The 14,243-nt window shown below is 62.6% G+C and overlaps 3 protein-coding genes across 3 annotated transcripts; 1 reads left to right on the forward strand and 2 right to left on the reverse strand.

Annotated features, from left to right (window-relative positions):
* Positions 1–394: 394 nt before the first annotated feature.
* MNEG_7842 (hypothetical protein) lies at positions 395–1,000 on the forward strand (the record flags this gene model as incomplete). Its single annotated transcript, XM_014043683.1, has 3 exons — positions 395–398; positions 558–649; positions 920–1,000. The coding sequence occupies 3 exons, from the start codon at positions 395–397 to the stop codon at positions 998–1,000; spliced, it is 177 nt and encodes a 58-aa protein (XP_013899137.1).
* A 964-nt stretch (positions 1,001–1,964) lies between these two features.
* MNEG_7843 (hypothetical protein) lies at positions 1,965–5,797 on the reverse strand (the record flags this gene model as incomplete). Its single annotated transcript, XM_014043684.1, has 6 exons — positions 1,965–2,453; positions 2,649–3,066; positions 3,280–3,585; positions 3,825–3,952; positions 4,167–5,431; positions 5,644–5,797. The coding sequence occupies 6 exons, from the start codon at positions 5,795–5,797 to the stop codon at positions 1,965–1,967; spliced, it is 2,760 nt and encodes a 919-aa protein (XP_013899138.1).
* Positions 5,798–10,319: 4,522 nt separating this feature from the next.
* On the reverse strand, positions 10,320–10,869 carry MNEG_7844 (hypothetical protein; the record flags this gene model as incomplete). Its single annotated transcript, XM_014043685.1, has 1 exon — positions 10,320–10,869. A coding segment is annotated over one exon (550 nt), but the record flags the coding sequence as incomplete, so codon positions are not given.
* Between the last annotated feature and the right edge of the window lie 3,374 nt (positions 10,870–14,243).

Genomic DNA, 14,243 nt, shown 5'->3' on the forward strand with positions numbered 1-14,243 from the left:
AAACCCATCCACCCAGCTCCCACCGCCAACACCCCAAGCGGCTTGCCAGCCGCCAACTGCCTTGCCTCGGTCACGCTCGCAGTGCGTCGCTCCCCGCTCGAACCCATTCGCGTGCTCCTGGGCCCTCTTGCGAATTCGAATTTGAACGCAGGTGTGGAAGCTGAGCGCCACTGATCTGTGCGAGATCGCGCGCAACGGGGTGCTGCACAGCGGCTTCCCGCACGCCTGCAAGAAGCACTGGGTCGCGGGTGAGCGCGGGGGGCCGGTGCGCCAGGGGTGCTATGGGCAAGCCACGCGCGCCCAGCGGCCGCTTGCATGCCTCGGTGCGCTCCCTGCTTGTGTTGGCGCGTCTATGCGCGGCAGCAGCAGTCGCGTGGATCCGTTGCTGGGCCTCATGGGTGCTTAGGGGCTCCCACCACCCGCCTGCACTTGAGCCAACATTTGAGTAGCCAATCTCACAGCGAGCGCAGCTTCCACACCCAGCTTTCAGGTTCCCCTCAAAGTCCAAGCTCACTATTATATATATCCAACACTTTGTTGCTTCGTTTGACCCGCAGAGGAGTACTGGCGGCCGGGCCCGGACGGCAACGACATCCAGAAGACCAACGTGCCCAACCTGCGCATGCGCTTCCGCCTGGACTCGTACCAGGTGCGCAACGCCGCCACCTTCCAAAAGGCGGCCGTGAACATCCACGGCTCGTATGCTCGCTGGAGCCCAGGGCAGGCTGAGGATCGGCAGGCGTGCTTTCTGCTGCAGTGTCTGGGTGCGTGGGAGCACAAGGCTTTCAGGCCACGCGGAGGCGTCCTGCAGCGGACCTCTGAATACAGTGCCACGTCATTGTGCGGTGGCTCCCGAGCGGCCGGCCGGCCTGCTGACCCCACCGCCTGCATTTTATGGCCCCCTCGCGCGCGCACTCAGGACGAGACGCGGCTCGTGCTGGGCGGCGCGCTGTCGCACCAGGCGCGGCGGCAGGCGGCGCTGGCGGCGCGCGGGGACTGAGCGCACGGTGGCGGCCGGGCGCGGGGAGCAACGGGTGGGCGTGCGGCGGGAGCAGGCGGCCGCGCCCGGGGTGATGCGAGATGTGTCGCGTTTTTCCATGTCAGACGTCAGCAGGAGCCGTGGGGTGGGGCAACGGGGAGGGTCGCGGGAGCATAAACGCGGCGATTCTAGAAACGTTGGCAGGTGGCTTGGCCCCATTCTATGGGCGCGCCACGGGGCCGCGCCGGGCACCAGCATGCAGAGAGGATCGGGGCACGAGCAGCGTGTGCCTGGTATGCACTGAAACCCTGTTTGTTTGGGTTTCATGTTGTGGAGCTTCTTGCTTGGATTTGTACTATCTTTTTGCGGCTTCTTTAATTGGCTTGCAACTTCAGGAGATTCGATTGTGTTCCTTGATGATTTGCAGCCCCACGCAAACCAAGGCGGAGCTGATCCCGCTCGTGGGCGGCGGCCGGGCAACCGCACGGCGGCGGGGAGGCCGCCTTGCAATTGCGGCCCGCCACCGCGCTGCCCGCGGGCAGCCGCATCTGTCGAGACGGTTTGCCAAGTCATGTTCTCCCTGGCGTTGGGCGGGCGCACTGGGCAGCGGCAGCGCGTATTGGCGCAGGCCCTGCACCTCGCGCCCTGCAGCTGGCTCCGCACTTGGTTTGGGAAGGCTTGCTGTAGTGCTGTGTGCGGCTCTAGTGCATCGATGTGGGAAGTCCCGCGTTGATCGGCTGTCCGCTTTTTTCAGCGGGCCTCTTTCGCTGAGCCTGCGCTGCGCTGCCTCTTGCACAGTAATCATATCACAGTCACACCCACGTGCAGCCGGGAGCGTGAGCCCTCCCGACTAGCGGCTGCATGCGCAATTCAACTCGCTGCCATTCTCCAGTTTCAACAATGTCAACCTGCAGCAACAGAGGGAACCAGCGCCAGCTGCAGCGACGTTGAACCGATTGAGCTGTCACTGTTCAAAACATACTATCTACCCACGCAGCCGCACGCAGTACAAGTGGTCGTCCCTGCAGCCGAATACAATGAGCGTCCCGGCGACTCTGGGCACGCCTGGCCGAGGGTGGCAGGGCGCCGGCACCGCCACAGGTGATGAAAACAGGTCTGCGGGCAGCTGTGCGCACGCGACCAGCTGTGACCTGCGATCACTGGTGTCGCTGCGGTTGCCAAATCGGCCGCTGCTGCTAAGGTCCGCCCCCGGTGGCTGCTGCTGCTGCTGCTGCTGCTGCTGCTGCTGCTGCTGCTGCTGCTGCTGCCGCTGCTCCAGCTGCTGCTCCAGCTGCTGTTCCAGCTGCTGCTCCAGCTGCTGCTCCAGCTGCTGCTCATGCTGCTGCCGCCAAGGTTGCTTGTCGCCATGCAGCGCCACGAGCGTCCCGCCACTGCAGCAGACAATGACGGCCCCGTCTGGTGCCACAGACGGGGCCGCGGAGATGGGGCCTGCCCCGACGCTAGCGCACCACAGCTGTCCGAGAAGGGGATGGGGAGAAGGGGACGCGGTGATGCAGCCGGCAATCAGTTGGTCCAGAGAGCAGCACTCTATGCTTCTCACCAGGCACATGGACTGGCTGGCTCACGGACTGGATGGCAGCGAACCCACCGCCCGCAGCATCGGCTTGCTCGTCCCAGCCCCACACCGGCCGGCCAGCCGCCCTCTCACCTCCGCGCCATCAACTGCAGCCAGGCAGTAAACCTTGCCCGCATGCGTCGCCGCCAGAACGTAGCCGGGCGGAAGCCCTGCAGGCTCCACCGCCAGGTCAGCAAACAGCTGCCCTGCCAGCTGGACACGCCAGGCCTCCGAGCCGTTGGCGGTCCGCAGGCCCCTGACGCAGCCGTCCACGTGGCCGCACACCAGCAGCTGCCCGACAGCTTCCCGGGTGCCAAGGCCCATCGCAACCGCGCTGCCGTCGCCACCGCCTTGGCCTCGAGCGACGCCCGGAGCGCTGAAGACCGGCGCAGGCCCCGGGCTGCTCCACAATTGCCGAAGCTCAAAAGTGGCGCTGCTGCCGACAGGCATCGTGCTGGCCAGCTGTACCGCCGCCACCGAGCCGTCCAGCAGCGCGACGAAGGCGGAGCGGCTGGGGGGTTGCGAGAACGCCACGTGAGCTGAGCAGGCCGCAGGGAGGGGGAACCTGTGTGGTTGGAAGGCATCACGCAGTCGGGCTCAAGGTGCTATGCCTTCAGGATCCCCTTGCTGTGAGTCCAGGCTGCACGCCTTGTTCTGCCACAGCTAAGCGAGATGCAGCCACTCGAAAACCATTTAGCGCCCCTAAGTGCGGCGATGCACCCACCTCAGCACAACTCCTTGCTCCCCAGGCTGCACCGCCAGCAGCTCCCGCCCATGCGTGCCGATCCACCACCACCCGACCCCAGGCCACGGGTCGACCGCGGGCGCGGCGCGCAGCTCGCCGCCGCAGCCGACCTCCCGCAGCAGCGCCCCTGAGGCCAGGTCCAGGCAGCAGAGCCGCCCGCCGCTGCAGGCAACGGCGACCTCCTGCAGGCGCGGCTCGGCCGCCAGGCCGGCGTCAGCACGCCCTGGCAGCGACGCCCGCCAGAGGCAGGCGCCGCTGGCCGCGTCGAACGCCGCCGCGGCGCCGCTGTGGGAGCACGCAAGCGCGACTGCAACCGGGTGGCATCGCTGCCGCTGGACGCTCCCGGCAGTGCGGCCTTCATTGTCACCTGCTGGCGGCGAATGGTAGAGCGTGATCAGCTCTGCCGCTGCATCGACACACAGCCCCAGGGGCTGTCGCCACACGACCTCAAGGGAAGGGCCTCGGTCGGGACCTTGCTGTCCCTGCCTCGCGGGTGGACGTGCTGTTTGGGCTGCTGCAGTAACTGCTGCTGCTGCTGCTGTTCCTGCTGCTGCTGCTGCTGCTGCCGATGATGAAGATGCTGCTGCTGTTGTTGCTGCTGCTGCTGCTGCTGCTGCTGCTGCTGCTGCTGCTGCTGCTGCTGCTGCTGCTGCTGGTGGCAATATCAATGATGAAGCAGCCGCTGAAATCGGTTCCTCCGTTAATGCTTCTAAGGACTTGGCAGGGACACATGTGGAGCCAGGCAGCACACGCCGCAGATGGCCGGCGGGGCCGTAGATGATACCCGACATCACTGCCTGCAGGGCACTATGCAGCATCCCCTTGGCAGCGCAACCTCCTGCTGCTGCTGCTGCCGTCTCTGCCACCGCTGCTCCTGCAACGGCTTCGCTGTGCTCTGAGCCGCTGCTCAACCGAATGGCAGCATAATCGCTCTGCTGCTGCTGTTCCTGCTGCTGCTGTTGCTGTTGCTGCTGCTGCTGCTGCTGCTGCTGTTGCTGCTGCTGCTGCAGCTGCTGCTGCAGCTGCTGCTGCTGCAGCTGCTGCTGCAGCTGCTGCTGCTGCTGCAGCTGCTGCTGCTGCTGCAGCTGCTGCTGCTGCTTCTGCTGCTGCTGCTGCTGCTGCTGCTGCTGCTGCTGGTGCAGCTGCTGCTGCTGTACCCCTGTCGACGCTGCGGGGACCGGCGCCGCTCCCAGCTCAAACACCAACCGCCGCCGCTTTGCTGCTGGCACAAGGCCCTCCTCCTCCACCTGATCTGCCGCCTGCCCTGGACCTTCATTGCCGCCGTGGCGTGCTGCCCCTGCACTAGCAACCGCTGCCTGCCGCTGCAGCCGTAGCGCCGCTGCGAGCGAGCGCGCGCTGGGGTATGCAAACACCAGCCGAACGTCAATCCCTAGCCCAGCTGCCGCCTTGGCCGCTGCCAACGAGTCGCCGCCGCCATGTGAGAAGAAGTCAGAAGTGGCCTCGAGTGAGACAGCCTGTGCGGCGCCAAGCGCAGCTGCAAAAGCTACCATCACCTGCGACTCTGAGGGGGCCGGCCTCGCATGCTGTGGCGGCGCCAGTGGTACCAGCAGGCTGCCGTCAGCGGCCGTGGCAGGTGCCGGGCGTGGCTGCTCGCCGACAAGAGCGGCTGTAGCTGCAGGCATGCCCGTCGATGCACGGCCGGCTGCAGCATCAGCGACACCACCAGCAGAGGCGGGAGGCGGAAGCTGCCCGCGCAGCACCTTGCCGGCAGCCGACCGCGGCAGGCTGTCCAACAGGATATACACGGCGGGACGAGCGGCGGACGGAAGGGAGGCCGCCGCCGCTGCCCTGAGACCGGCGACGAGCTGGACTGGTGCTGCGGCGTTTGTGTCTGCACCCTCGTTCGCCTCACCCTCTGTCAGCTGCTGCTGCTGCTGCTGCTGCTGCTCCTGCTGCTGCACTTCCAGCAGCACCTCATTCCCCTGGTCCCCCACCACGTAGGCGGCCAGCAGCGAGTCCTGACGCCGCCTCGGGTGCGGCCACACACGTGCGGCGGCGGCCGCCACGCCGGTCTGGGTGGCAAGAAAGCGCTCGACGGCCAGGAGGTCGACCCTAACGCCGCCGACCTTGGCTTGCAGGTGGTCGGCGCGGCCCAGGATCAGCAGGGACCCTGGTGGCGGCAGGGGGCAAGGGGTCTGGGTATTGGTCTGGCGGCGCGGGATGGCCGGGTGACGCGGGACGGCAGGTTGGGGGGTGGCGCCGCGGCAGGCAGGAAATGGCGGATGCATCAAAACAGCTACCAGCAAGAGGTTATGCCGCCTTATTCAGTCAAGGGCTGGCAAGCCGAAGTTTCAAACAGCTGGTCAGGCAGGGGCTGCTCACCATCCGGCAGCAGGCGCCCCAAGTCGCCAGTCCTGAACCACCGCCGCTCCGCCTGCTCGCCGCCCGCCTCGCCGCCGGGCCCTGCAACCCAAGACGGCGGAGCGGCCGCCGCGCTGCCAGTTTCACCCCCTGCCGCGGCTGCTTCCGCGTCCATCGCATCTGCGCTTGAGACAACCCGATTACTTTTGCTGGCCCCTTGCGCGCCCAGCGGTGCTGTCAGCTCAGGCAGGCGTAGGGCAAAGCGTCTGAAGCGCGACGCAGCCTCGGAGCCTGCCGACAGGTAGCCTGCCGCCAAGCCCTCTCCCGCCACCCAGACCTCCCCAGCCTGCCCCCAGGGCACGGCCTCGGGAGCCGCCTGCATGCTGGATTTTGGCTGGCCGACACCAGGCTCAGCGGCCATATTCCCATCTGCCTCGCCGGTGTCGTCGACGTTGACTCCTGACCCGCGGCAGATTGCGATTTGGGTGTTGGAGACCGGAAGGCCAACAGGCACCCATAGGGTGCTCTGCAGCAGGCTCGTCGCTGCTGGTGCTGCTGGTGCTGCTGGTGATGGTGGTGGTGCTGCTGCTGCTGCTGCTGCTGCTGCTGTTGCTGCTGCTGCTTGGCCAAGAGCCTGAGGCCCTCCATGCTCGTCGCCGCCGCTAGCCGGCCTCGCCGCGGGAGCGGCGAGCACCTTAGGCACGGGCGTCGTGGCAACGACACCAGCCGCCCAAGCCCGCACATCCTGGCACGCGCAGTCAGCCGACACTTCGGTCGACCCTGGGACTCGGGAGCGCGGGCGTCGGTGCACGCGTGACAGGATCAAACAATACACGGAGACAGGACCTGCAGGCGCTGGAGCAAAGCGGTTAGCTGCGCGTCCTGTAACAAACTGGACACCTCCCACGCTGATGCCACAACGCCACATCCCATGACTGGAGCCTGGATGGCTCCAGGAGTGGGCGACCGCGGGATGTTGTAACAATCCTCATCCTGATCCTCCCACGTGAGGAGTGAGCACACACACAAGTGCGCACCGCCTGTCAGCGCATCGTGCAGCCCACCGTAGAGGTTGAGGAGGCGGCAAGTGGGCGGCAGCGCCCCCAGCAGGCGCCCCGCCAAGTCAGCAGGCAGCAGCTCCCCGCTTGACACCACCTGCCGCAGCGCCAGCCGCCCGCGTTGCTGCGCCAGGTGAGGCGCCATGAGCTCCAGCACCGAGGGAATGCTGCCCTGCCAGTGTACAAAGCGGACGTGGGGTGCGAATGGAACAATAACAAGCGAGGAGCGAGCTTCACGCCTTCCTGACAGCTGCTTCCCCTATTTGGTTGACTGCATAAAGGCTCCATGTTGATCACACATGCGACGAGCTGCCCCCTTGGACTCAATTATGCACAAAGTGAGCGCGCACCAAGTGTGTCACGCCGTGCGCAGCCAGCGCGTCGACCGTTGTCGCCGGCCGCAGCGCCCAGCCCTCCGGCAGCACCACCGAGTCTGCGCCGGCCAGCAGCGGCGCAAACACCTCCCAGACATGGTCCACGAACGCCGGCGACGTCGCGAGCGCGACCCTGTCCCCGCGCAGCAGCGGGTACGCGCGCTGCGCCCAGCGGCAGCGGTTGGCGAGGCCGGCGGCGGTGCCGCAGACGCCCAGGGGCTCCCCAGTCGAGCCGGAGGTGAACAGCACATAGAGGAAGGGAGGGTCTGGTGGGTCAAGGGGGTCCGGGGACGCCGCCCCTGGCTGAGGGGCCTCTCCAGGCGCGTCAGCCGGGGCCGGGCGCTCCGCGGACTGGCCGCTGGGGCCGTGCCGCGCCGCGGGCGCGTCGCCCGTCCGCCTTGCTGTGACGAGGCCTCGCAGCTCGAGCGAGGGGCAGGGGTGCAACAGGCCCGGCGGGGGCGGCGCGGACGCATCGTACAGCAGTACGGCGGGCTGGGCGCGCTCTAGCAGCTCCTTGAGCCGTTGCGTGGGGAGGGCGGGGTCTAGAGGGAGGAAGGCGGCTCTGCGAGGGGGTTTGAGCAAGTGGTGGGGGAGGGCGTCTCCTTGTGGTGGGTGTGCAGGGGGCAAACAACCATGGTGGAGGTAGTAGCACATATGCCTGCAAGCTCGCTGCCGCCATGACAGGCATTTGCCAACGTGTGTCACAAGCGCGGACCGAGGCTGCTTCTGGACTCTGCCCGGCCCAGGTGCGCACAAAGCAGAGAATCGCCAGACACATCACACGCCGCCTGGGAGCAGCCAGGCGTCGCCAAAGCCGGTGCTCACCCCGATATCAGCGTTGTAAGAACTGCTGTTACGTAGGCTGCTGAGCGCGGGATACAGACCGCAACAACAGGGTGCGATCCAGCTGAGCTTGCGCCGCCGCCAGCCGGCTGGGTCGCCGCAGGAGGCGCCTGCTGTCGGCGCCCCAGCTGGTAAGTCTGCTCCAGCAGGGGTCGGAGCACGGCTGCTGCTGCATCGGCCTGGATTGCATATGAATGTCCAACAAGCAGATGGCTCTCATCAGTGGCAGCTCCTGGTAAGCCTCACCCACCAGGTTGGCAGCATGCAACACCTGTCCAAGCAGTACTGTAAGCGGCGGCACTGGGGGATCCAGGATTGCCCCTCACCTGCTGGAGCAGACATTTGTGCGAGATGATGTTGCCGTACGGCTCCGTTCTATCTGAATTTGCTATAGCAAATAATTCAGCGCTACTCGTCGCTACTCCCCGCCTGATTTCCGAGATCAAACTCATGATTTTACAGATCGTGCTGGCTATCATGATGAGGTAAGGTCAAAAAATATTGTACTACGGGTAGTGTATCTTCAAAGTGCCTTGAGCAAGAAAACGAAGCGAAGGCGCGACGTATGGCCTCGCTGTTGCAAGTGTGTGCCACTGTGCGAGCTGACGGTACAGTATCATACCCGACCGGGAGAGGGGGGGCACCACAGACACCTCCGAGTAGAGTGGAGTAGAGTAGAGTAGAGTGGAGTAGAGTAGAGTAGAGTAGAGTAGAGTGGAGTGGAGTGGAGTGGAGTGGAGTGGAGTGGAGTACGGTAGAGTAGAGTAGACGGGAGAGTAGAGTAGACAGGGGAGTAGAGAAGCTTAGATTAGAGCAGAGTAGAGTAGAGTAGAGTAGAGTAGAGTACAGTAGAGTGATGCAGAGTACAGCAGAGTAGAGTAGAAAAGACCGCGCGCTGGGCACCCAATCAGCTTTCACAACGGGCGCAGACGTCGGGGCAGCCACCCCTTCCCACGTTGCCCAACTGGTGACAGATAACACACCTCACCTCGGGTCACGCAGCCAGAATTTCCGCCTCAAAACAACTTGTGAGGTTATAACTAAGCGACAGACTGCTGGCAATTGTTCAGCGATTGTTCACTCAACTTGATTGTCTCATATCGTACCACCGCCCGCCACCCTTGCAAGATATACAAGTGTAACGTGTACCTCAGAATTATGCCCCCTGATGCAACACAATTTCAGCTGGTAGGGATGTGCATGAGGGCAAAGCATGCCCGCAACCTGAAGCGTTACAGCCTTAGTCATCCGTGACACGTGACATCACATCAATGTGCTTCCCTTTCATTATGATCACATTACAGCCCATGATCCACAGCGTGCACATATGTCAGGGTTTGATGATAGTGTGTGGGCGACGCAGGATCACATCAGCCACAAGAGCTCCGCATGAGCATTCAGGTGCCTTATGTATGTATACATCTGGAGCTGCCCGGAAACACGAATCAGCTCGAAGTGCCGAGACAAGGTTGTGGCAACATCGATGGCCACGCTGGGCCTTGCTGCCCCCGCGTCCTGCGGTCTCGACACATTACCCTCACTTGCTGTGGCCTGCACAACACCATTCCGCAAGCGATCAGCGGCCTGCCACCTATTTCAGCGCTGGCATTCAAAAGCCCAGAATCCCCAATACATACATTCGGCAACCCAGCGGTGCGGTTGCGTCTGCCACACAATCAAACCTCCTTGCAAGGAGATTATCGCGTGTTCTCACGACAAATATCTGCGCATGGAATGTTGAAGTGCAATCTGCGCAAGCGTGTGGATGCGCAGAGGTGGTTTGGATGCAGTACTCTCTTCACAATGCAGACTGCTTGGCAGGAGGGGCGTGCACTCAGAGAGCCGCGCCCGTCACCAGTCATTCATCAGACCAACAGCTAGCACGCTCGACGTGCATGGGGCTAGGACGTCGCTGCGTCGTTGCACCAAAGGCGCCATTCATGCTGGCAGTGCAATCAGCTTCAGCTTTGGCACGCCGCACTACGATGGGCAAGCGAATCAATGGAAGCGTGCACTGGCTGCTTTAGGAGAAGCATTGCAGTGCGCCATGGTGCACGCGGGTGTGGCAGTAGCAGATCAGTCAATGCTTCAGCGTATAAATGTGAGGTTTTTAAGGTGCCATGCCGACCATTGGCAGCAGGGCGAGTTGATGAAAGCCTTTTGATGCAACCAGCCCCAAGAAACAGGCTCAATTATGCCGCAAACTGTGCAGCAGCTGCTGATAATCCATTCGTGCCCCCGTGGTTAAGAGGGAGGGCGTCGTGCTGCGTATTCCTTCCGGCCGCAGGATTCGCAGCGCTCCTCCAATTTTGCGCGACGTGCGTGCAGCAGGCAGGCACAGAGGGGACAAAGAGCGGCTCCCCTCTGTGCTTGAGCCCTGCCATATTTTTTGGGGGGGTCATTTCAAATCAAAGTGACCCCCTTACTGAGGCTTGACAACAAGGGTCAGGCCGGATGCGACCAACCCCACGTTGTCGCGCGCACAGAGCCTGAACCTGTACTTTTTGACGTCCCCTGCAAGGACTGCCACCGTCGCAGTGCCGGTCTTGCCGCCTGCCGAGTACGTGATGGGAAGACTGGTGGTAGCAGACGAACCCGCGCACTTGGCTGCTGGCACGTCCCCTTGGGAGTTGTACACCAGGAGGTAATCTTTCACACCAGAGCCCTTGATTTTTTTGGTGGGATTGTCGGTCGCGGCCGCAATGAATGTGATGGTGAGGTTGCCAGTGCTGTTGCCGCCGCTGAACCTGCCAGCTAGGTTGATGGCTTTGGCGGGCATCCTGGGGACGGTGCGGTCGACCAGGATGCTTGCGGTTGCAGGGCCCCAGGGGTTCTCATCAGCCTCAGAGTTCCTGAAGTAGGCAGTAATGGTGCGTTCGCCTTCGCCGGCGAGCTTGAGGGACTTTGTGGCGCTGTATGGCTCCCAGGAGCGGCAGCGGCTAGGTGAAGTGAGGGGCTTGGTGGTGAGGCACCTGCACACGCAGCGGAACAGCACGCAAGGGGAGGCTTGCTTGGGGAGATGGTGGGCAACCGTCGCAATTGGCGGCATAAAGGCTCTGTTGTAAGGCAAGGGAAAAGACGAAGGGGCCTGAGTAGTGGCACCATGAGTAAACCCGCACACTCAAAGACGACAGGCTTACCTTGGACAGCAACATGTCTGCACTATCATAGCATACTAATACCCTGGTACTCACATCTGCTTTGCAACCGCCGTGATGACCAGTATCACTTTGTTTTTGCTCGTGATGGCACTCGCAGGGTCCGCCAGACCCAGCAGGCTCGCTTTAGAGTCCAGCATAACTGTGGCAGAGCCTGGTGTGGCTGAGGTTTTGTTTGTTGCATCGCGGATCCAGACGTACACCGTCTTGTTGCCATTGCCAGGTGGCAGGGTCCAGGGCGCGGGGCTCTTGAAAGGCTCGAAGCTCGTGCAGGTGAGGTTGTCAGATATGCACCTGCGTTGGATTGACAGCGCAATGAGCCAATTGAAGTGTGTACGTCAGCAGCAAGCTTGTCAGAGAGCACTGGGGTTGAGTGGCCTAGTTGGGTCGACAAGGTTGTGGCTACTCGACTGCCAAACAAATTCCAGCACCATGCGGGAGGCACAGCTTAATGGACAAAAGGAAGCTGCAGCTGACGATTCTTCAAGTATGATGGATGCAGGTTGTCGATGCAGGACCTTCGGGCGTGGTGGGCTGGCTGCACTTGGCTGCAGCACGCATGAGCGATCACCCCTGCCCGCCACAATGCCTGCTGTGATTGCAGCACTGCCGAGCCTCACATTGCGGGAGCGATAGGTGTGATGGTCAGGGAGATGTCTGCGATCGGCACACGCGTCACGTTCATCACAGAGCCCTGGCTGACTACCACTTTGGGTGGCGCAGCCGTAGCGCCATCCACAGCAAGCTGGATTCGCGTGGTGCTGGGGAGGGCCAGGGCTTGGGTGACTTTTGTGCCAGCAACTGCCCAAGCGTCCAGGACAGTGGTGGCCAGCAGCTGGCGCATCGTCTGCGCCAGCAACGCCCTACGCCGTGTGATGTCGCGGGTCTGAACATGCGGAAAGGACAGGATGGGTGCGTCAGAAGGTAGGCCAAAGTGGCAGGTCAGGAGCCCAGTGTGTGGCAGGATCGGCCCGGCATGCAGGCAGTTCCTTTCAGAGCAATATGTGCCTAGCAGCCCATGTGGAAGCCGCCAACATTCATTGTGGCTTTGTGTGACTGGGCTCGTCATTGAACTTGGTGCAACTAGCCAGCTGAAAAGCACTTGTGACAGTAGGTAATGCCAGGCCATGCGACGCGCTGTCTGGACGAACCAGTAGGCAAAAGTCAGCAAGGGGTGCCCAACTATCAGCGCCACCATGCGCTCACTTGATAAACAACATACACAGTGTTTCCTGGTGCACTGTTGATGTTTGCCAAGCCTTGCGCAACCTGCAGGGCCTTGTCAGAGTTACCCCTGTGGAGCAAAGGGCACAGCAGGTTCGATGGAGAAGGTGCCGCGGCGGGGTCCACGATGGGCGTTGGTGTCGCCCAACAATGACAGCTGCAACGCTATCGCTCAGGTGCGCGCAGCAGACCCGCTGCGTGGTGGGCGGACCGCCGCAGTGGCAAACAGTAATCGCTTCAAATCACGCCGACTCACCACCAAGCTGTTGCTTGGAGCACACTTGTCACACCCGCCGGGTCCGAGGCAAATGTGACCTCCTGAGTGGCCACCTGAACGGGCTGACCGTTCACCACTACAGTCCCAGCAACTACCTGAATGTTGCGAGCGACAACCACCGGTGGAAGCAAGGTGTGAAGGCCGCACATGACCAAGCCGCAGCAAACTGGCAAGGGTCCTGACAAAAAAGCACAACTCAAACATGCAAATGGACATGCACGCCCCTTCCGTCGACCCACCGGAGGCGAAGGCTTCTCTGCAAGTATCAGGCAGGCATCCAGGTCGAAGGCCGCAGCCAAAGGATACAATGCCGCGAGGAGAGCAGAAGGGATATTAGTCGTGGTGGAGATGCATACAAAGCAATAAGCATTGTAGGAATCAAGCCAACAGCAAGGTTGTGATTGCCAAATTGGCTGACCAGGCTGGTACGGTACACTGTGCTGCAGGAAGGACGCCAGAGATGGTGGATGCAGACAAATGGTGTGGGCAAGCGCCAGCCGAGCCAGCAAACATTGGTGTTGACAAGCATGAGACCAGCACGCGTCACAGGCACTGCACACAGTTGTGCCGCGCCCACCACCCACTTGTTACAGATATCTTGACGGCATCTGACTTCTGGCAGCCTGCAGGGATGCCGGTGGGTGAATGGCCCCAATAAACAAAACAATGCTGGGTGCTGTGATGCTGGTGGGTACTCTCTGGCAACGGTGTCATGATGGGCGCGCATAGGGTCAAGATCGTTCTATCACACCGCCTCTCCCGCTGCCAAGCCTGCCTGTGCACCAGTGTCGACGTCGTGCACGCAATCCATGGGGCATCCTACCGGCATGCGTGGCACTGAAGGTGACGGTAGTGTCGCCCACAACCAGGTTCCTGCAGGTCCAGGTGGCTCCGGTCTTGAAACTGCAGTTGGCATTGTCGACGGTGACTTCGCTGGCAGGGTAACTTCCCAGGTTGAGCGTGACATCAGTGGAGCCCGTGCCGGTGGTGGCGTCAGCCTCAACGGTGAGGTCAGCGCCAGCATTCAAGACGTAGGCGGTGCAGTCTGCCAAGCGCGCGGAAGGGAGCGCAGGCAATGCCTGATGTGAGTGTGTGCTTTGACAGCAACACAAAGTCTTTGGGGTGTGCAACGCGAAGGAGACAAACGTGAGGAGCGGCGCAATGCTGCACAAAGCGTGAGCAGGCATGTGTGGGGGGCAGGCAACCTGGCAGATTCCAAGCTTGGTCCAGCAGGCACAAGACAAAGTGGGCCATTCGCTGTGCCGTCTGCGCACCCGTCACGCCAATCTCCACAGTATCTGCTTGCTCGCAGCCTGCAGGTGGCATTTGTGCAGTGCGACAGTTCCCAAAAGAGAAGACGGGGAGTGCAGCAGGGGCGCTGTGTTGTCGGTCACACCCTTGAACATGTGGTGCCAGGCCTGGCAAGGCACCGCCACAGCAGCCAGCAGAGCCTGCGTGCTTGAGTGGCGAGCTCGGCAAGCCCTTGCGGCTCGCTGCGCCCGATTGGTCGTCAACACTGGGCATGCAACCTCGCGCACCCCCTCACCGGCCTTGTTGCCCGAGAACGTGACGACTGTGTCACCGGCAACCAGGTTCCTGCAGGTCCAGGTGGTGCCGGTCTTGAGGGTGCAGTTGACGTTGTTGGTGGTGATGTCGCTGGCTGTGTAGCCGCCCAGGGTGAGCGTAA

The sequence above is a fragment of the Monoraphidium neglectum genome (assembly GCF_000611645.1).
Source record: "Monoraphidium neglectum strain SAG 48.87 unplaced genomic scaffold scaffold01427, whole genome shotgun sequence".
Classification (NCBI taxonomy): Eukaryota; Viridiplantae; Chlorophyta; class Chlorophyceae; order Sphaeropleales; family Selenastraceae; genus Monoraphidium; species Monoraphidium neglectum.